Raw genomic sequence first — 21,717 nt, 5'->3', positions numbered from 1 at the left:
AACAAATATGGTGTAAAATAAACATTCACACCTATCTTGAGTCTAAAAGACACTGTGTTAAGTTGTGCTGAGAGGTACAACAGGTAGGGAACTTCAGTTAGGGAACACCTTACAGTTACTTCAAACAAGCAGTAGATGTATTATTCCCTATGTGCCTTAATTAGTATTCTTAACTTTTACAAAATCTTTAAATAGTAATGTTGTATGTAAACTTTAAGTACAGAAGTCTTGGTTTAAGAGGGTTTTTTTTTCCTCTATGTACAATATGACTTATTTCAGAACAAGTTATTTCAGAAGATCATGTCAGTATCACAAACAAGCAACACGTACACACTGTAATTTTATTTCAATCTCACAAATGAAGTTAGCATGTAGGAAATTTAAATGAAACAGTAACAGTAAAAACAGCAGAGAACTGAAAAACCTACAAAGGAAAGTATACCTAAAGCATGAGAAGTCAACATTCATTAGTGTTTCATCTTCAGTTTTGATTGACATTTGATGCTTGCGAATTTTTAAACAAACTTTTAAATCATGATGACTATTCTGAAGAGATTTCAGCACCAGCACTAAGATTTATACATTCAGTTTGCAGCTGACTTGTTAGCCGTTTACAGAGTGTATAGTACAGATGTGTCACAGGTCAGATCACAGTGTTGAGGACAGCAGTACCTTCCTGTAACTAGACGGGATCCCCGAAACTGTACTCAGCTGAAGACATTCAACTACAACAGCACAAAGCCATCACAATAATGTAGTTCTAGGAACACAGTTTGACAGGAAAATAACTTAAGCATTTGTTTCTCATTTTCATTACTGAAATCTCTAATGACATCACTGTCATGTATGTCAGCAACATGGCAAGTGTGTAGAGTAATTTCAAACTTCCTGGAAGGAACACACTTAGTGTCTGGTAGAATGTAGAATGATGTACAATGTGTAGCATGACTCAACACGGGTTCTCTTTGTCATTTTACACAGATATCATGTTAATATCAGACCAAGGCACAAACGTTTAGTGCATAAACTGGCTTCTCTTAAGATTTAGCATTTTATTTTAGTTTTTTATCTCACTTTGGACCACTTGTACCCAGTACTCTACTTAGTGTAGACTACCTAATTTATCTAAGAAAACCTGGAGTGATTTCTCGCCAGATTTATAAAGAACATAAATGTTTATATTGTCAAAAGTGTCTACATAACCCCAAGTACAATAATAAAGATGAAAATGCCTCCCATTTCTTTTAGAGAACAGTAATTTATGAGCTTGCTGCATCCACAAAGCCTTTTCTACAACTGAATGACAGTGAGTACCTGATGGAAAGAGGAGCTGCACACTTGAGCTACGATACTTCACCCATCAGTTTTGCCTAACATGAAGTTCCTACAAAAACCAGTTATCTTAACACGGAAGAAAACCCTGACCCTGTCAAATAAACTTCTCTGTAGTGGAAATGACTGCACAGGTGCATCATTTAGAAAAGAATGCTATCAACAAGCTTTGTCTTAGGCCTGGGATTTATAAAATCTAGAAAGCAGATGAAAATGGATTATTTCACAAGAATTTTAGTAAAAGTTCCAATAATCAAAGATTTGAAAACAAATATGGCACATAACAACTCAAGCATAAATCAAGATGGAGAACTTGAAGAATTTCTGATTTCTTAAAATTTTCTAAAAAGCTATCATTGCAACATAAAGGACTTCTCCCCTATTTTAATCTTACCAGTTTCAGAGAAAACGGAGTGTATCACACACAGCACACATACTAGCGCTCACCCACCCACACAACACAGGGTGGGAACAGTATTTGACTCTTCCTTTCCACCTATGCCTGGCTTCATGTATCGAAACTGCAGGCTCCTCCTTGGTTTCCCTTTACCCAGCGATTTCTGTGACCTTAATTGCTGTCAACATTGTCATTTCTTGTATTTCAACATAAAATTCAAAAGCACTCTCATGCCAGACTATGTGTCTGAATACCTGTGTCACTGCCAGTGATGGTGACACCGGACTGAGTGTCACAGTAAGATACATTTCAGGTGAAGCTCAGATTCATGTTTCAAACTGTTGGAATTACTGGTTAAAATACAAATAGCTAAAGACATGATGTAGAAGATACATACTTGGTTTTAACATGTTTACCAATTAAAGTCACAAAATAGTCCTCATTACTATTCATGCAGGTAATTGAGAAAAAAGTGCAGAAATTAACTTCAAATAAAAAGTTATTCCTTCCCTTCCTCCCACTCCCCTATTCTCTACAAAATGTTTTCCCTGGGACTAGGCCTTAAAAAAGCCACTATATGTTAGTGTGACATGCATTACTGTCTGCAATTAAAAAAGCTAACTTTGTGGTGACTGTAATTACATTATAAAAATGCCCACATGCATAATCTAAAAAAGGTTGTAAACCTACAGTAAATCTACAATATACTGTTTTACATTTGACCACTGGTTTGTGTTATGTAGAAGTCATAGATTTGGTAAAGCATTGTAACAATTTAGGAAGGCATCTAAATCTTTAAATTCTGGATGAATTTTATGTTTTAAACTACAAAATTGCATGAAGGCTAACTCGATAGACTTCCTATCATTCTAAAATTCCTTAAGCTGGACCAATCATCTTTAGGACACTTTCTTATAAATGTCATTCTTTGAAAGCATATACAATCCTGTTTGTTCCACATTTTATGATCTTAACCTACACAGGCTGATCTCAATTATTCATGGAATATCAAATATGATAGGAAGACAGACCTGAGAGAAACATTTACAACAGCAGAACTTGCGAAATTCTTCATTACCATTCTCTGAAAAAGAACTCCATAAGCCTTTCTCTTTATTTTAGCAATGGGCTGTGTAAAATGTGCAGCTTTATCTCAACATGAAAATATTTCAATGCACGGTGTTCTTATCTGATGGACGGGCTTCGTATTTTCTGTGCAACTGTTGGAGGAACTCATCCACTGCTCTTCCATTCTTTTCAGTCAGGGAAAAGCAGCCAGTGGGGAGGGACAGCGACCACTGAATCACAGTGTCAGGCTTTCAGAGGATGTTGGCTGCTTCCTTCCAACTGCTTGTCTCTGTTTCCTTCTCACAGTCACAAAATCATATGGGTTGTTTTAGATGGTTACTGTTTGTAGGATTTTTTTTCCTCTCCAGATTAAAGTTCTCTCTTTCTCTCCTTTTGCTTTTCTATGCCATATTTGACTTGCTCAGTTCCTGCCTAATTGCTGGGAAGAAAAAGTATTGAAAATAAATAAAGTGATATACATTCATGATTTATGTGTAAGCAATCTTAAGGACTATGTTCAAATTCACAGTAATAAAGAGACATAGATTTTGCATCTTTCATTGTGCAGATCTGTTTTGATATTACAGTGATACCGATCCTTACATGTGTTTATAGTTGGTATTTTCTCCCTTTGCACACAGAAAGAGCACACTGGTTCTTGAGGGCTTAAGAACAAGGGGGCCTCCAGAGAGATGGATGAGTACAGGTGACTGAGATTGTTCCCATTTTTCCATCTAGTAACAGGCCACACTTGAATCCTAGGGACCCTGTTTATCCCTATCTCTACAAGCAATTTCCACTAATAAGGGAAACTTCCTCTCTGACCTCCTAAGGCAAACCAAGCGCAGAATAATGTAGAAAACTAATTGCCCTCAAGTAATAAAATGAGTATTTCCTATGTGCATTTTCTTAAAAATGACAATTCAAAAAGCAGTGTTTTAAAAGGGTAGCAAATTTGTTCACACACTTACCATCAATGAGCTCTTCCTTTAGTTTTGTCAATTCTTTTCTCATTTCATCTAAAATGTCCTAAAATATCAGAGAAAAATATCAGGAAACAAACAGTTTCTCAGTCAGATAAAATTTTAAGCTGGGCATGGTGGCACATGCTGTAATCTCAGCACTCAAGAGGCTGAGGCAGGAGGATTGCCACAAGTTTAAGCCCAGCCTGAGTTACACAGTGAGTTCAAGGTAAGCCTGAACTATATAGCGAGACCCTGTCTCAAAAAATAAAAAAAATTTAAGAATGCTGTAAAATACGATGAGCAGTATTGGGTTTCCAGGGTCCCAATTCTCCTTCTCAGAAGACTGGCTTGTTTTAATATTTTTCTCTTCCCAATCTTTGCTTATTGTAGCCTGGCGAGCTATGAAACAGACACTTTCTAAAACTATAGTAACTATTCTGCTGTCCAGTGCAAGGTATGCCGCAGAGTTTCTAGGAAAGGTAACAGCTCTGCTGTAAACCCTGTCCTCTGGCAGCAGCTGAGAGGTGATGGGGAGATAGTTCCAGGAGGCAAATGCTGCTGGACAGCTGGCTCTAGCAAATGTGCCCCTGATGGGGACCACTATGAAGTGGCTCTGAGCAGGATTTAAAATTAACTATTTAGCTTTCCATGTTTACATGTGAGTCTGTCCAGGGCCTAGGCCCCTTGTCTGGAGATAGGCAGCAGACTCGTAGTAAGTGAACCTCTATGAACTGGTCCCTGCTGTACTGGCCTGTCAAGCTGTGATACCTCCAACCCCAATTAATTGAAAGGAGACTACAGCTGCAGACTCCACATGCCTACAATAAATGTCAACCTGGAGATAAGACAGTCTCCCAGTACTTTACCACCTGAGGAAACCTTTGAACTGTCTCCCAAGATCTGCTCAGGTTCTTGTGTTTTCTTCAGTATCCCCCTCCTTTGTTGGAAAACCAAATTAATACAAATATGGACTGTAGAGAAGTTCTTTGCCTTAGCACATAGAGAATCTCAAATTCTATTAAAGGGTTTTGAACGTCCTGCAGCCCTAAAATTATACCACTTGACTCATTTCTTTAAGCCTTTGCCACACACTCTTTTGGGAGACTGTGGGCCTGATCAGTCTTCAATAACTAAGGGGTATTAACCCGCTATTCCCCTGGCTCAAGGTGTAGGGTTTCTTAGGAGCCACTGCTGCCACCAAACTATAGCTCAAAGAGCACAGGTTGCCCCACAGGGCCTCAGGGCTCCCAGGGGGCTGAGACAGATGTGGAGGGGTAGGAGCACCTGACAGCAGCTGCTTCAAAACAGGGTATGCTACACAGATTGCAAAGACAGCATAAAGAAAACACAAAATAACCCACTACAATTCCAAAACATTCGCTTTACATTGAAGTAATTTTATCGAAATTAATTTCTTCTCTTTAGTTTTTTAAAAATGTGACTACTACAAAAATTTAAGATACATCTGCGACCCATATTATATTTCTACTTAGTGATGCTCTGGACCTCCTTCAAGAAGGGTGGGTTCTGAGGAGACAGGGCCTTTACAAAGTGATCAGCTTCCTTTTTTCGTGGTGCTAAGGATGAACTCAGGTGTCTTATGCTTGCTAGATAAGTTCTTAGCTCAAGACATACAATTTTAAGGGTTAAAAAAATACAGCCACCTTTGGAAGGATTAGGTTTAAACTGTGTGCCTTTCTGTAACATTGTATAGCTTAATTAAGCTGCTGTGTGAAGGTGAAAAGAAAAAGCTATCAAATTGCAAATTCCTCCACTTATCAGGCAGGTGCTGTGCCGCTGAGCTAAATCCCCAGCCCCCTCCACTTATCAATGAAAACATTGAGGCATGTAAGTTATTACGTGAAGTAATCTTTCGGTTATTCCAAAAGCCAAATCTATTCCTCTTTCTACTTCCTGAGTTAAGGTAACAAAGAAGTTACCATAAATTCAAATGTGAGTTTTTGTTTTAAAGTGTTCTCAAGACTGAGTGTGGTGGTCCCAGCATTTGGGAGCCTGAGGCAGGAGGACTGATTTGAATTCGAGGCCACTCTGGGTGACATAGTGAGTTCAGGCCCAACCCGAACTGCATAGAGAGAAACTCTGTCTCACAAAGCAGGTGTTCGTGGGTTGGGGATGTAGCTCAGTGAAACAGCACTTGCCTGGCAAGTGTGAGGTACTGAGTTCGATTCCCAGCACCAACAAAAAAAAAAGCAAGTGTTCTCAAGAAAACCCATCATTAGTACATGTAAAACAAGAGTTAATTATCAATGACCACATGATCCCTTTATAAATTATATAACAATTTTTCAAATAGTTTTGCAATATAAAAATTAGATTTATCTAAAAAAATTATGTCAATACTTGTAGAAAAAGATTTTTTAAAAAATCTGTAACCTTATCAACTCTTCCTGAGTATTTATGTATAAAATATAATGCACATACAACCAAAATATGATCAGTATCTTTTTATTTTACGAAACTGAGACAACTTCATGCACTTGTTTCATTACCTGTTTCACTTATTTGGGCAAGTGTGCACAGGTCACTGTTAAAATACAGTATTATAATTTCTCAGTGGCTGCAGAACCTCTGCTCCTCACTGTATATTTGTATGCATTTACAATATTTTGTATACATTTATTTGCACAAGTTCCTTGAAGTGCAATCTCTGAAGCCAAAGGCTTTTGATCTGTATTCCTAAACTGTTTTTTGGAAGGCAGAAGTATATGAGGTGCCAATTCCCTCTCATTTGTGCCAAAATCAGATCTGTTGGGTCCATTTTACCACCGCAGTAAGGGAAAAGTGGAAGCTGCTGTCTCCCTACAAGGGCACACCTTGCTCTTGTAGACGCCACACTCGACCTCCCCACTGGACCTTGGTGTGAACTCACTGGGCAGAAATGAGGGTGTGAAAAGAGTAATATAGTACAAGTGTTCTGTACTGTTCAACTTGTGTAGAAATATTTTAACTGTGGTCTTTTATTTTTAAGTTCTGGGGACTGAACTCAGGGCCTTCTCACAGAGCTGCACCCCCACCCCTTTCTTACTTTGGGACGGAATCTTGCTAAATTGACAAGTCTCAAAGGCAAGGCTTGAACTTGTAATCCTCCTGCCTCACCTGGGATTACAGGTGTGTAACACCATGCATGGGTGACTCCATGGTCTTTTAAAGTACATTCAAGAGCCATGACCAACACATGCATGAGGCATTTTTAAAAGAGCAACATGTAAAATGCGGAGAAGCTGTACTGCACGCCTACCTGCTTCAGCCTGTCATAGTCGAGCCCTTCTGTCTGGACGCCATTGGCACTGGGCTGTGACGCAGGGGTGGATTTTGGTCTGTACAAATGAAATTGTAGGACAGGTAAACAACACTGATGATATATTTAATGAGTTCATACTTATAAATTTACCAACCCAACACCAGACTTAAATAATTTCTTAAATGAAACAAATTTTGTTAAAAAGTAAACTGCCACAGTTGTTAAGACTGACTGGAACAGAAAACAAAATATTTTTCACTTATCTCATTATTTTAAATTATTTATAAAGAAACTAGAAAAGGTGACAAGATGGTGAGACTTCTTCGGCTAAGAGTCAAAGACGGCATTCTTTGGGCCTGAGGCAGGTGACCAGGTAATGCGGCTTGTTGACCATACTGCAGTGGAGCGCCCAGCAGACCCTTCCAACACCCAAATAACACAACTTGTTTTTTCCCTCTTCTGAAATTTTACATTGTCTACCAAGTACCAGCAAATCAGAGGAAGGAAAGAATAAAGACCTAGATATTTTACCCTAACATAAATTAGTTTACAAATTTCTATGTATTGGAAGAAAACATTTTAGTAAGCATGATTTCTCTGTATGTATTTTATTCTATGCCAAACATTAAAATAAGAAAGAATGTTGAAAAACAATTATTAGGCAGAACTACACTAGTATCTAATTGGCTCTTTCCCTATGAAGGTTTCATGGAAACATAGTATGAACGGTATGCGTCAGGCTAACTGCTCCAGAAACTTGCTTTGTTTTAAAAAATAAACAGGACATGCAGATGCAGATGCAGATAGAAGGAGACTGTAAGTTATTATTACACTTCCAACAACTGAGCTTCTCTTAAAAATTTTATACAATGAAATGTCTTAGGGAGTAAGTTTTTGTTTAGAGACAGGGTCTTGCTCTGTAGCCCAGTCTGGCTTTGAAAGACATATCCTCTGGCTTCAGCCTCCCAAGTGATGGGGTAACAGCTGTGGGTCACCTGGGTCAAAGATTAGGTGTATTTCATGATTGTTTTGTTTGTTTCATTTTGAGACACTGTCTCTCTATGTAGTCCAGGCTGGCCTTGAATTCATTATATAGCCCAGGATGGTCTTGAACTCTCAGCAATCTTCCTGCCTCAGCCTCCCATGTGCTGGGACTACAGGCATGTGCCGCTACTCCTGGCTAGGGTTAGGCACATTTTAAACAAACATTTCAAACTAAATAAATTAGTAATGGCTTCCCTCCAATTCTGCAATAAAAGCAAATCCTCAATGGAAAACCTAGAGTTTTATTTGGGTTCTCCTCTATTTTCTGGTTTAGGATACTAAGTGGCTACTCTTTAAGGGCAACAAATCAATATAATTTTAAACTATTAATTAAATAGCAGATATAATACTGAGCTGATCTGCTTTAACAGTAAAACATCATTGTTTAAGATTATTAAGCAAGCCAACCAGTGTTATTTTGTTAGGTGTACGCGTGTATGAAAACTGAAGAAGTTATAAACTTTCAGAAATCATTGCTGTAGTGCTGAGTGGGGTGCTGGAGGCCAGGGGAGGTTTTTGCAGGAGCCTCCTCCTTACTGAGGAGCCCGCAAGCAGCTGCGGCCCAGTGTCTGGGGTGCAGGTCTGCAGCAGTTCTGCAGGTCTACCCTGTGCATCTCACATACTCATATCTCTATCCCTGTTTTCCAAAATTAAATTTGAATTACTTTCTTTTACTTCTCACATTTAAATGATGTAACTATTTTTTCCTATGCTAGATGATGAATACTTCTGAAATTCATGATACAATCACCTATAATCTGCTCCTTAACTGTGTAGTATGCACTGAATATATCTATATTTACTAAGCAATTAAAGACTGTGATGTATAATTAACAACTGTAGAGACATGCAAAATTTTAAAAATTTAATTCATGCTAACATGCAATCCATCATCACCACCACCACCACCACAAGAATTGATTCAAGGGGGGAACTTTTCATACTGAAGGAAAGAAGTAATCACCACTTTTTAAAAAGGAGGTTTTCAACATTACCCCAGGGATGCTAAGTGTGAAAGCAGGAAGATAATTGTGAAGATGTTGTTGTTAAATACTATTTTTCTCTATGTTCTACCAAGTTTTCTTAATAAATCTTTCATTCACAACAATTAATCTACTTCAAAGAAAGCAGTATTAACATTTTCACTAGTGCAATATTAACATTTTATGGAGACTTAACTGGCTAGCAAAAGAATAGCTAATCACTAGCATAAAAAAAACTTTTAACAAATTTGACCAGTCTGGTGACAGAACTCCTACTCAGTGGCACACATACCCCTCTATACACTTGTTTAATTCAAATGATCAGTAGACATGATGTGTATTTTACAAAATAGATGCATATGAGACCATAACTATATTTTAGTTATTTTTAAACTATGGGTTTTTAGCATAATTGGCAACAAAATATGTGTGTTTCTCAGAGGTTTTTACTCCTTTATGAAGTGAAGACTGCTTCTAGGTACCTGTCTATAAAACAACTGTGCTATACTGTTCAAGTTCCTATTTTGCCAAATTCTGTAAGTAGCTGAGCAGCACTCAGGGTTTTTTTGGTCTTTTTTTTAATTGAGAGAGGAAAAGATGGTTTATACTTCTTGGTAGGACGGGTGGTGCGCTAGGACAGAATCCAGGCCTTAAGCGTGCTGTGCACACACTCTGTCACAGAGCTGCACCTGAGCCCTGGACAACTGTCATCCTATTTCCTTAATTAAAAATGGTACAATGGGACTCATCCTAAAAAAAACCTAGTGAAGACGGACTGAGGTTGTTTAAGGTACTCAATAATACTACAATGTATCTAGGAAGCAGATTTTCTTCAAATAATACCCAAACTTGGCTAAGAGACTGTCTCCTGTTCCAGGAACAACCAGCACAGGATCTTCTATTGCACCTTTTAAAGGCTAAGGCTTTGTCTCAGAACCACGAAGAGAACAACCTTTAAAGGAAAATGCCAAAGCTACCAACAGCCCTAGACAATACACAGAGCCCTGCATTCCATCCTAGTATTCTGTGGTTTACTACATATATGGATCTTAATCCAACTATAAGGTGAGGGTAGGTTTTTGTTTTTATGTAAATGTTCAAGATAAAGCTAAAAATGACTCAACCTACATAACCAGCTCCCTCGTGGTGATTACCAGTCCAGGTAGAAAAGCTCAGCCCTGTCCTGAACATGTTATTAGAGTCTCAAACCACAAAGCCACAGCAGGGTGATACCTGTGTAATGAATCATAGGACCTGTTGTCAAAAACAATCTGATTTTTCCTTGAAGAATCCCGTCTATGAAGGGGAAAGACCATTTAAAGGGGTATACAATAGAACTTTAAAATTAATTCTCATGATGTTATTTACTGTTTCACAAGTTTCTAGTTATAGCAGACAAAACAAGAATTAAAGGATTTCATTATCCTTATAATAACCATTTCTCCAATAAAGAGAGGATATTTTGAAGCTAATTTTAGTTATGTAAATATACTTTTACTTGAAAGTTACAGAGAATTTTTAAAAAGTCATTATACAATGACTGACCCCTATAGGCTACAGGCACAGTAAAACTCACCAACAGTATCAAATACACATTTCTGTTACAGTGACTATGAGGCAACAGACTCAAAATTATTGTAGCCTGAAGTATACAAAATTATCCCCAGGCATGGGAAGAATATTTTTCTCCTATCAGGAATAGAGTATCTATAAGCTCTTAATAATTTTAGTCCCGATTCAGAGAATTTTTACAACTTTCTTGCTTTTCCTTTCCTGACATCCTCCCTATAATACAGCATAACGCAGTATCTTGTGGACGCCATAATTCTGAAATGGACGGTCTGCAAAGAAATGGTGCCAAGGCTACAGCAGGGCAAGACAAAGTGTGCCTAGTAAGAACAGAAGGCATCAATGTACTTGCTTCTCTTAAGAAACAGGGGAGATACTTAGGAAGAGTTGTTTAAATATGTTTTAAAAATCTTTTATGGTTTAAAACTGCCTCCCCCCCAATACATATGTATTAAAATTTACGGCATATACATTGGTGGTTGGATTAAACCTATCAAAAGATGTGCAAGTGGTCAGAAACAAGTGTTTCAGAAGTTCTAACTTGAGGGGGCTGGGGATTTAGCTCAGCGGCAAAGCGCCTGCCTGGCAAGCGCAAGGTCGTGAGTTCGGTTCCCGGTACCGGAGAAAAAACCAAAAAAAAAAAAGAAGTTCTAACTTGGGAAAGGTGAGGGAAACCATCTAACAGAGTTGGAACATGATTACAAGATTCAACAGATCTGTACGAAATTATTTTCAAAATGGTGACCATTAAAGCACTTATTCAACTTCCTTTAGAAGTCTGAAAAATCTTTCAAAGAACACGGTTCCTTTCCTAAATGAGACCAACAAATCACAGGACAAACTCCTTTGGGTGGACGCTCTCAGGTCTCTCCCTGCATCAGTGCAGCCCTAGCTTTAGGCAAGGCACTGTGGAGTTCCTCCCGATGAAGTCAGGATACAGGGCAGAAAGAACTTCCCTTTATTTGAACTCACACCCTCAAAGGGAAAAGGCACATCACAGTTCTGTTGTTGTACACAGTACTTGACAAATGAGGGTTCCTAATGTGCTACTCAAGAAAATCTGTAACTACAGAGGAGTGTCAGGAGGTCACTTCAGTTATGTGTCTGAGAAAAAGGAACAATTTTTGTGCTCTACTGAAAGGTCATGTCCACCAAAAACAAATCCCTTCATTTTCTTCTGATGTCATACATAATCATCCTATAGTCAGAAATTGAGAGCTTTATACATTCTACAAAGTCAGGCATGGTGGTGCATGCCTGTAGACCCAACACTCAGGAGGCTGAGGCAGGAGGATCGCCACAAGTTCAAGACCAGCCTGGATTACACAGTGAGTTTAAGGCCACTCTGAGCTACACAAGCCTGGCTTCTTTGTAGAACTTAATTGTCATCAAATCTTCTTTATTCTTTACAGAAAAAAAAAAACAAAACACACAGAAGCCAAATCCAAATGTGAACTTGGGCTAACACAGAAGAGGTCTGTGATCATATGAAGTCTATTTGTACTCTTTTTAAAAAATTAGGTTTCTATAGAGAGTCAAGTTTTCTTCTTATGAGGCAAACATAAGGTAAATATCTCAGAAAGAAAAGCCAGCAACCCCTAATAGACTTTAAATGCATACCATTTTCCCCCTTGGGAAAATACATGCCTTTTAAACTGTCCCATAAACCAGGAAAAGGTTCCACCTATGTCAAAGACCTGTGGCATAAACTCAGTTATGATGATGAAGTACACCTCACAGAGGACAGAGAACTTGTCTGACTGTGTCCATGTCCTAGCCTTGATTATGATTAGAAGTTTCAACTGAGAAAGAGCAAATTCCTACCTTGTAAATTCAAGGTTTTAAGCTTTATTTTGCTTTCTGAGATTACAGCCTTTTTCTCCAGCTGACTTTCAGTTTAAAATATGAAACTTCTGTCATTCAGACAAGTGAGGAAATATGACTATATACTGTTTAAATAATATCACTGTTCAATGCTAAATTCCTTGGGAGTTGTAATGCCATTCTGGTATGCCAGAGATGACCCCATTCTTTGAAAAAATGTTCTAATATTTAGAGTGAAGCAGCATTTTGTTTGAAAACTACTTTCAAATTATTCAGAAGGGAAAACGCTTTGATATATGGATGGTCAAGACACATGTGGCAAATGCTAACAACTGGGGAGCCCAGGGCGAGTGTTTCCTGTACTATTCTCTCAACTCTTCTCTAGTTTGCATTATTCCAAAATATTGGGAGGTATAAAGCTGCCCTAAAATTTCAGACAATCTGGCTAAACAAATGTAGGATGAGTTTACCAGATACAACTAGTAAAATACAATGGGCTCAGCAGTGACTGTCCAATAGTAGGCGGATTACAGGTATTCTGTAAGCTCATTTGTACAATTTATAATCTACAACTGGATATTTTCCTTTTTAGATACACATGTCATATAAAATTTAGGAAAAACATTGGTACCTGGAGATGACAGGGGACTTGCTGCCATTCACTGCATTTGTTCTTTCCCAAGGCTTTCTGGTTGGTTCTTCAAACACAGAGAACAAATGTATTAAGTGTCCCATATATTTCCAGAGGTGCCATAAAACAAACAACAAAATACTAGAGCCAGAGCAAAATACTGGTTTATATTGTGGTAACACAGATAAATAAAAAAACTGTGATTTAAATTTTGCACATTAAAGATTCTAATTTGTACATTTTCAGACCTTTAAGTGAGAAACTAATAAGCACATTACTGTTTCCTTTAAAAAGTCCTTGAGTCTTAATTGTGGGGACTTGCAGATAACGCAGTTAAATATAAATAAGCTCCCTCCAAGCTCTTACTACGAAGGACATGCAGCAACCCACTGGAGAGCCATCGACTGCTCATTTGAATTGTTTATGTATTTTGGGAGGCTTGGCTGATGTGTCACTGGCCTAAGTGGATGACTGGACTGGATGACATCAGAAGTGGAATCCTGTCCAGGAGGAAAACCTTTTGTGCCACATGAAGTTTAAGTGAGGTATGAGCTGTGATGTGATCTCACCAGTTTTTTTTTTTTTTTGAGGCAGGGCATCACTGTGTAGTTTAGGCTGGCCTTGAGTTCACTATGTTGCCCAGGCTGGCCTCAAACTTGCAGTGATTCTCCTGTCTCAGCCTCCCAAGTGCTGGGTCACCATATAGTTTTAACTAAGAAACTGCTCTGAGTATTGATGAAACCCCTTAATGGGCCTCTGCATGTTCAAAGGTATCTTTACAGTCTCCTTAAAATATACACATGCAGAACTAAATTCAAACTACTACTTGAAGCACCACCCTGTTTCTGCATTTCTGCTTCAAGTCAACATCCAGATACGAACCTTAAAGTTGCCACTGATCTTTCTTGACTCATCACTCACGGAATTCTTTCTTTTTTCATTAAATGTTTTTATTTACTCTTGTGTACTCTTAACAACTAATACATGCTCTCATTGACACCACAGTGGTGTGAAGTTCCAGAGTTGGCTGGGGACCACCAAATAATCACACCGTGCCCTGATGGGCGAAATCACAGACCCAACCACACATCATCCAGGCAGCTGAAGAGGGAAGTCCTGAATAAAATTAGGGATTACTGGGCAGACATGGGACCAGTCATCAGGACACTGTCACCAAAGAAGAGGCAAGTGGAAAGATGGGGAGTACTTCCAAAGTGGACCAGGTGTAGCAAGTGCTACCTAGTGGTGGCTGAGGTCCTTTGTCGATTAGACAAATGTGAATGCTGTTCATCTTTGAAGGGCAGAGGGCTGACCACCGTGCCTCAGGAGGAAGAGCAGAGCAGACTGCTCTATGGGGCCCAGGAATGAGGCCATTCTGGGCAAAAGTGCGTACCTTAGGAGGAAAGGCTGTGGCTGGTTCTCCACAGAGGTTCTCTGAAAACACACTGGTTGCCTGCAATAGAGCTTCCTCACTGATTTCCCTGAGTCAGCCCTCCCTGATTCCACATCACTCTGCTCACAAGTGACATCTTTATGTGCCTCCAGCAATTCTGGCTGATGAAGTTAACTTGATACTTGCAGTATAAACCATGAACACATTTTCTCATGAAGGGCTCTCAGCACTGTTTCTCCCCCTTTCCAACCTATTTTCCCAATGCTCACCAGAAAGAACTCTTTGCTCTAGATTGTATCTATTTACCACTTCCCAGTCTCTTCCTGCTCATGACACACAGCCTTCCTCAAGTATCCTTCTGTCCCCTATGGCAGTCATACCCAATGCTCTACTTTCAATTTGCAGTGGCATGTCACTCTTTCCCCCAAAGATGGTCCAAGTGACTGCATGATCTCTTCCTTCTCTGGCACATCAGTACCCAATGTCCAGTCATAAAAGATTAACTTTGCCTCACCATGCACAACTGTACTATGAGTTTAGTTTGCTGTACTTAGGACCTCACTTCTTTGTGGCCTATCAAGTACCTGACACAACGTCAGTTTAAAAAAAGAATGAAACAAATAAAAACAGCCACAGGTCCCTCTGAATAAATTCTTGATTTTATACATGGCAAACCCATACAAAACACAGGCTTTAGTTTTTCATATTTGAATTAAGGGGATGTGGATTTGGGGTCCGTGGCGAACCTTCAGAGAATCATGAGCAGGTCTGTACCCAATGAATTCCCTCTCTTGGGAGAGAATCCTCTATTCTTGTCATATTTTAAAGATTCAGTGACCCTAAATCTGATTCTGTTCTAAAGTATCTAGTCTTAATGATAGTATATATGATTAATTTCATAAGAACAATAAAGCTAAAGTGAGTCACAAGCCCGTGAATTTCTCATAAAGATAATGTAAACTTATATAGTAAATACAGTCCTACTTAGGACAGAAACAAAGTGGGCTGACCAAAAACTAGTTCACAAAGTTACAATATAATCATAATACAGCAATCAGACTACTAAATGTTTGCTGTTCAACCAATCCATTAGATCAAGGCAGTGTGTGTATGTGTGTGTGTGTATACACACACATTACAATCACAAAAACAAAAGTGTGCTTTAAAAAATTATCAAAAGAAAAAAGGAAAGCAGTTCTACAGGTGGCTGGTAGTCTCTAAATTAAAATATGTAGAAATTAATATAGATGTTTTTGAATACTGTCTTCCTGTGGACCATTCTGAATATGAACTCGGTGAATTTATTTATGTCATTTCATTCCAAAATAGGCATGGAAATAAAGAGCCCTGTTTGCGATCTCTGGCCAACACACAGCAAGCAGCCTCATGTCCCATAATGGATGTACTGCTCTCTGGCAGCCTCCAGGAACATGTGTTTTGTTAATATTTAGATATTCTGTGTCCAAGGGTTCTCAGTGTTAAAATTTTACTGTATTTAAGAATGTTTCCCAAAAGCTTTTAAGAGATTCTTTTTAGCTTATAAACCAGAACTTCATTTCCTGGATTATCAACTCTACTCAAACAAATGATTAAAATGACAACCTTCTCAATTTAAGGATGTTTTGAAATAGAACACAGTGCTAGCTAACATGCTCACTTAATTTTTACCTTTAAGAATGATTAAATCACTGACAAGAATATACTAAATTTTACAAGTATAAAAATTATGGTTTTCAGGGGCTGGGGATTTAGCTCAGCGGCAAAGTGCCTGCCTGGCAAGCGCAAGGTCGTGAGTTCGGTTCCCGGTACCGGAGAAAAACCAAAAAAAAAAAAAAAAAAATTATGGTTTTCAAAAAGTTGAGAGAAAAAAAGTTGAGTTTTAACAGATGTCACAGTGTCAGGGGTAAAGCAACAGCACCTTCTGAGATCACAAAAAGCAGAGAAAAAAGGCCAATATATTCATGTATGAAAAGGAACTTTAATTTAGGGACCAAGCAGTTAGTCAGTTCAAATATACGAAAAGGGATTTTTTTTTTTTAAAGGGAAAGTTTTAATTGGACAGTATTAACATTTAGGGAAAGCTGATAAAGGTTAAAGTATTTCTCCTGAACTTACCAGGTGTACTTGTTGAAGAGGCCTTTGAAGTTACAGGCTCAGAATCTTCCTAAGTGTACAAAAACGCATGAATTAGCATCCCCCACAGGCATGAAACGCTGAGTGTGAGTGGTACACTCCCTGCCCACACCTCCCATCTTCCTCAGCTTGAAACTCCTCCTCCTTCTCTTCCTCCTGGCATTCCCCTCTGCTCCCTAGAGCACCCAACCTGATGCCTTCTCATTGTGAACTTGTGCTACCTACTGCTGTCACAGGAAACAGAAATGACCCAGTGGTGTGGGGAAAACAGTTACACACAGAATAGAGAGAGTTTACCCACTGGACTGGGGAGGATGGCAGGAAGGTTTCACACTAAGGGACACACAAACCTTCCTAGGAGAGGACACTCAGTCATTTTAAGGGGTATACGAATAGAATTAACTCCATGGGCTCAAACCTTAGTGCTTTTCCCAAGACTCCACATCATCAACTCGTTTTACGAAGAAAGCCACTACAATTTTATAACTGTAAGACCTAACTGGAAAATAACCACTGGTCCTCACTGCAGTAATGGCCACCAGGGTCATGCAGAAGATTATACCTCTTTAGTCTATCACATGGTGGCCACTCTGTAATAGCAGGTAAGGCAAAGTGATTTCTAGTTTTCAAGGCTGACTAGTTTTCAGTTAAGTCTTATTTTTGGGGAAACAGGGTAACACAGCAAGGCATTTTAAGTATCTGAATAACTGAAAATATGCAACTGTAACTTTGAATTAATTAAAGTCAAGTTAAATAATCACTGGTAGGGTTTTCTGAATGGACTGTGCTAGTATCCCACATTTTAAGGTGGGTGCTGGCTTTACTCACGTACAGTTTTGTCCTCTTTTTGTTCTGCTTCTATTGTTGATCCCTTTTCAGCAATTCTTCTCCTAGAAAGAAGGCAAATTGGGCTCTCTAAAATATCATATAACTCTTAGGATAAAAATACCTTAAGAGGGAAAAACTGCATCTAGTTAAATTATATGCAGAACAAAATCAACAAAATCTTCCAGATTGTGGACATGTCCCCTACAGTGAGATTTCTCACCTTCTGGCCAGGAGGGCACTCATTTCTTCCATTAAGCCGCTGCCCCCTAGAGGAAGGGGCCCATTCCCGCGCCCAGAGTCGGCTTTGGAGGAAGCTGCGTTCACACCAGTGGTACTCCCTCCACTAGGGAAAGAGGCATCCTCCATCTTAACAAGAAGATACACATGATGATTTCCTATGTTAGTCATATCAATGTTAATTTTTTAAAAATTCGCAAATATTTTAAGCCTTAAGAATCAATAGCGTTGACTTTGTATAGCCACAGTTTTATCAAAGCTAACACGATCAGTAATGGGGTAAAACTGTCTCCCTGCATGATACACTAAGCAGCAGTCAAGTGTGGTAGTCTTTCTGCTTGCAAAATGCTTGAGTCAAATGTTGAGGAAAAAAATGCAGATATGCCAAACTCAAAATCTAAACAAAACTAACAGACTTAAAAAATGTCAGTATCTTGAAAGATTCAAGAAATGTCACCATCTTACTAAAGCGACATCACACCTAAATGCAACAGAAGACCTTGAAAGAAAACTGCCATAAAAGACATTGGAAAGCAGATCTGAATACATTTCAAAATAAATTTGAAAATATTGTTAAATTTCCTGATTTTGGTAACTGTCCTGTGGTCATGTATGTGACTGACCTTGTTCTTACAAAATACTGTACATACCGAGGTTATTTAGGGAGACTGGCATGATGTTTCCACCTTATTCTCAAATCACTGACAAAACTGTGTATATATAAAGAAGACATACACAGAGAAAATAAAGAGGCAAGTATTGGTAAAATTTAACTGGGAATGTAGATGATGGATTCACAGAAATTTTGTATATGATTTTTGCAACCTTCTGGTAAATTTTAATTATTTTAAATTTTTAATCAATAAAAGTAATACTACAGGCTCATAAAATTAGAACCAATAAATCCAGCATTTTAGATATTTAGAAAGAATAAGACATACATTTAAAAGGCAGTAGTGTGGGAATGTATTTACCCGTGACACCTTCCTAAGTTTTGCTCCAGCAATTGCAGCTGCAAGTCCAGTTAAGGGGCGATTGTCTTCTGATATAGGTCCAGAGAAAAATCCAGCCACAGGGAGGGGTGGGGCAGGAGGTGGTGGAGGAGGAGGGGGGACCTGATTGGGCAGAGGAGGGGGAGGAGGAGGAGGGGGAGGCCCAGACGATGGTAGTGGGGGTGGTGGTGGGGGTCCTGGGGGAGGAGGGGGAGCTGGGGCTTGGGCAGGTCCTGGTGGGAGAGGAGGAGGGGGTGGAGGTGCAGGTGGTCCCAAGACAATGCCTGAGAGGAGGAAATGTTAGACCATCAATTCGAGACCTGAGCAACTGTACTTTATGAGGACAGGTATGCAGAATGCAGCAGGAAGTTAGGGTGACTCAAACACTTATGACATAGGAATTTATTACAATGTTTACAGTCTAGATCAGTTTTTAAAGATATTAACATATAAAGTCAATGTGTCTATGTAAGTATTATGTCAGACCTTTAGTAATGAACTATGCAACATATTGCCTAATTAGATTTTTTACACGGGGATTTGAAAAATAAGCAAAATAAATCCTTATAAAACTTGGGAGAACGGTAGCCATCCCTTAAAAAAAAGAACAAGTATATGTAGCAGTAAGGACTATTTGAAACGCCATACTCCAAATAACCCATGTGAGTACTGAGACAGTATATCCTGATATCCTACTATAATGAAGACAGATGTTTCCTGTTTACATGGTCAATGTGACTGGACTCAGAATGTGAAGGAAGAATGGGTCCCAGGCCAGTATCTTAAAAATATTGTACACTGAAATTCCAGATGTAGCCAATGTTAAGAATCACGGAAGTAAGGGAATCTACTAATGCAAGTAAAATCTTAACATGACTTTCAGAAGTAAGTAACAGAATTTGAGTACAAGTTTTAGCCTTCAAGTTGGTGCATAAGAAATGTTTAAATCTCATAAAATCACTGAGAGATTGAACATGAATTTACTCAATATCAGAATACCAAACGAGTAAGCAACTCTCCTCTTAAAGACTTGAAGAGTCTCTGGGACAAAGCATGCACAGGTATGACTGTAACTCCTCCAGTTTCACGAAGCCACAGGCAGTGGAGCAGCTGTCCCCTCTTGAGGGGCACAAAGTACCACACCTCTGTCATCCAGTATTACTGTTTTAGTTCTAATCCTGGGCCCTAAATTGCACATTCTGGAATTTGACTCCATTTTAATGAAAGTTTTGTAAGTTAACAACAACAAAAACATTCACAGTAATAACAAGACATTACAGTAGTTTAAATAATATGATTTTTCAAAGAGGTATGTTTAAATTGAGATTAATACTGCTAACTACAATTTTTTTCCAGTACCCTCTTGTAATCCTCACTAAATTCTAAATGAAAACAAAACAGAAACCCCAAATAGGGTCACAGGCACATTTTCATGTTCCGAAACAGGCCCTCTCTACTTACACATTATCAGGTGTGGAGGCCATAGCACACGTGGGCACACTGTGAGCCCACTGGCCTCTGCACCCTCCTGCATAGCCAGGGTACTCCAGGGCTCAGGGTGTACCCCCTGAAAGCTTGATACTGAGGTCCCCAGATCAGAACTACACTAGGGGAGACTCAGCACAGCATGTCTCAGGAACATAGCTAGCCCTAAGTGTATCTCTGAGTCTCCCAGGAAGTAAAGGAAAAGAGTTCAGACTGTAGAGTGAGAAGATCAAAAATAAAGATTTCCTAGTAAAATTTCAAAGAACTGGGTGACAAACATGATCATGCCATCTTTCCTGCATGAATAAGAACATGGTCATCTTTTCTAGAATCATAAAACAAATTAAGTTATTGAACCATGGCACCACTGTATTACTACTTCTAGTATTACTAGAAAACACCACTTATGATAGTATAGAAGATACTACACAGTACAAAATGGAAATTCCCCTTATTGACCCTCCAAAATGCAAATGATACAACAGAATAAACAATATTCATTTCCACCTTAATTCTTCAAATGGAAAACCCCACATGGTACACTCTGACATCTCAACATCCCACTATTAAGCCCTCCTTTCTCCTTCCAGGTGGCAGCTGTGGCCACCAGCTCTTCTGGAGGTAAACTGCCAGCAGCAGTAACAAAAGCCTTACCCTGCAGGGCTGGAGTCTCGGCCGGCTGAGAGGCTGCCTGCAAGCCTGGCTCAGAAGCAGAGGAGTCTCCCAGCACAGAGTTTAGAGGAGTCTCCGCAGAGGCAGGGGCAGCTGCAGAGGGAGAAGGGAGAACACTGGGCTTGGATGAGGGGGTTGAGGCAAGGGGGGTGCTGGGAGGGGCAGCTGAAGTTCCACCATGGGACAGTGGTGCTGGGGGCGGCGGCCCTGAGGTAGGTGGTGGAGACACCGGGCACGGCACAGAGTCCAGCAGCCCAGTGGGTGCTGTCGGTGATGGGAGCATCTGGGGCACAGGAGAAGAGACACAGACAGGAAGGACGGGCCTCGGACCAGTAGCTTTGCCGGGGGGGCTGCTAATCATGATCGGAGGAGATGGAGGGAGAGGAGAGAAACTAGAAGGGGACCAAGCACAGGGCTTTGCTGCTGGAGGCTGAGAAGAGGGTGTGTTCACAGGAGAAGAAGGCTGAGAGTTTTTGTTCAGAGGACGAGGAACTGTAGCATAATGAGGGAGAACAGGGTGGAAGGCTGAGCCTAGAGATGTCGCAAAACGTGTCGCTGAGTGTCGCAGTGGTGGTGTAGGGGGTGTGGAAGCAGGTGGCAAAGCGGCCACAACAGCGTGGTCAGGAGTGGCATCTGACACTGGAGCTGAGATGACTTTGGCGTGTGGTGGAGGAGGTGCTGGAGAAGGCTGGCAACTGGGGTAGTCAGGAGGTGGAGCACTATACAAGGGGCTGTCTGGAGACGGAGCTGGACAGAGGTGGGAGCAGCAGCAGAGACAGGATACAAAAGGAGAGAGAAAAAGGAGCAAGTGAAGCCACAACACCAGCAATCAGACAACTATATAAATGCAGACTACAGTTAGTACAGACTCAGGCACACGTGCACGTAACTGTTTTCTCCTG

At 39.7% G+C, this 21,717-nt stretch overlaps 1 protein-coding gene across 1 annotated transcript in view; it reads right to left on the bottom strand.

Moving 5' to 3' along the window:
• Positions 1–320: 320 nt before the first annotated feature.
• Enah (enabled homolog (Drosophila)) overlaps positions 321–21,717 on the bottom strand; it is a 64,319-nt gene continuing 42,922 nt past the window's right edge. Inside the window, 10 exon segments of the mRNA XM_013507016.1 lie at positions 321–3,236; positions 3,769–3,826; positions 7,022–7,100; positions 10,285–10,347; positions 13,076–13,142; positions 16,584–16,632; positions 17,434–17,491; positions 17,650–17,795; positions 18,641–18,942; positions 20,798–20,908. Coding sequence (XP_013362470.1) covers positions 3,199–3,236; positions 3,769–3,826; positions 7,022–7,100; positions 10,285–10,347; positions 13,076–13,142; positions 16,584–16,632; positions 17,434–17,491; positions 17,650–17,795; positions 18,641–18,942; positions 20,798–20,908 — 971 coding nt within the window. The 3' untranslated portion in view covers positions 321–3,198.

The sequence above is a fragment of the Chinchilla lanigera genome, unplaced genomic scaffold (assembly GCF_000276665.1).
Source record: "Chinchilla lanigera isolate Chin_1 unplaced genomic scaffold, ChiLan1.0 scaffold00119, whole genome shotgun sequence".
In the NCBI taxonomy this organism is placed as follows: Eukaryota; Metazoa; Chordata; class Mammalia; order Rodentia; family Chinchillidae; genus Chinchilla; species Chinchilla lanigera.
The sequence above is the reverse complement of the archived record's forward strand: the minus strand, read 5'-3'. Positions and strand labels throughout refer to the sequence as shown.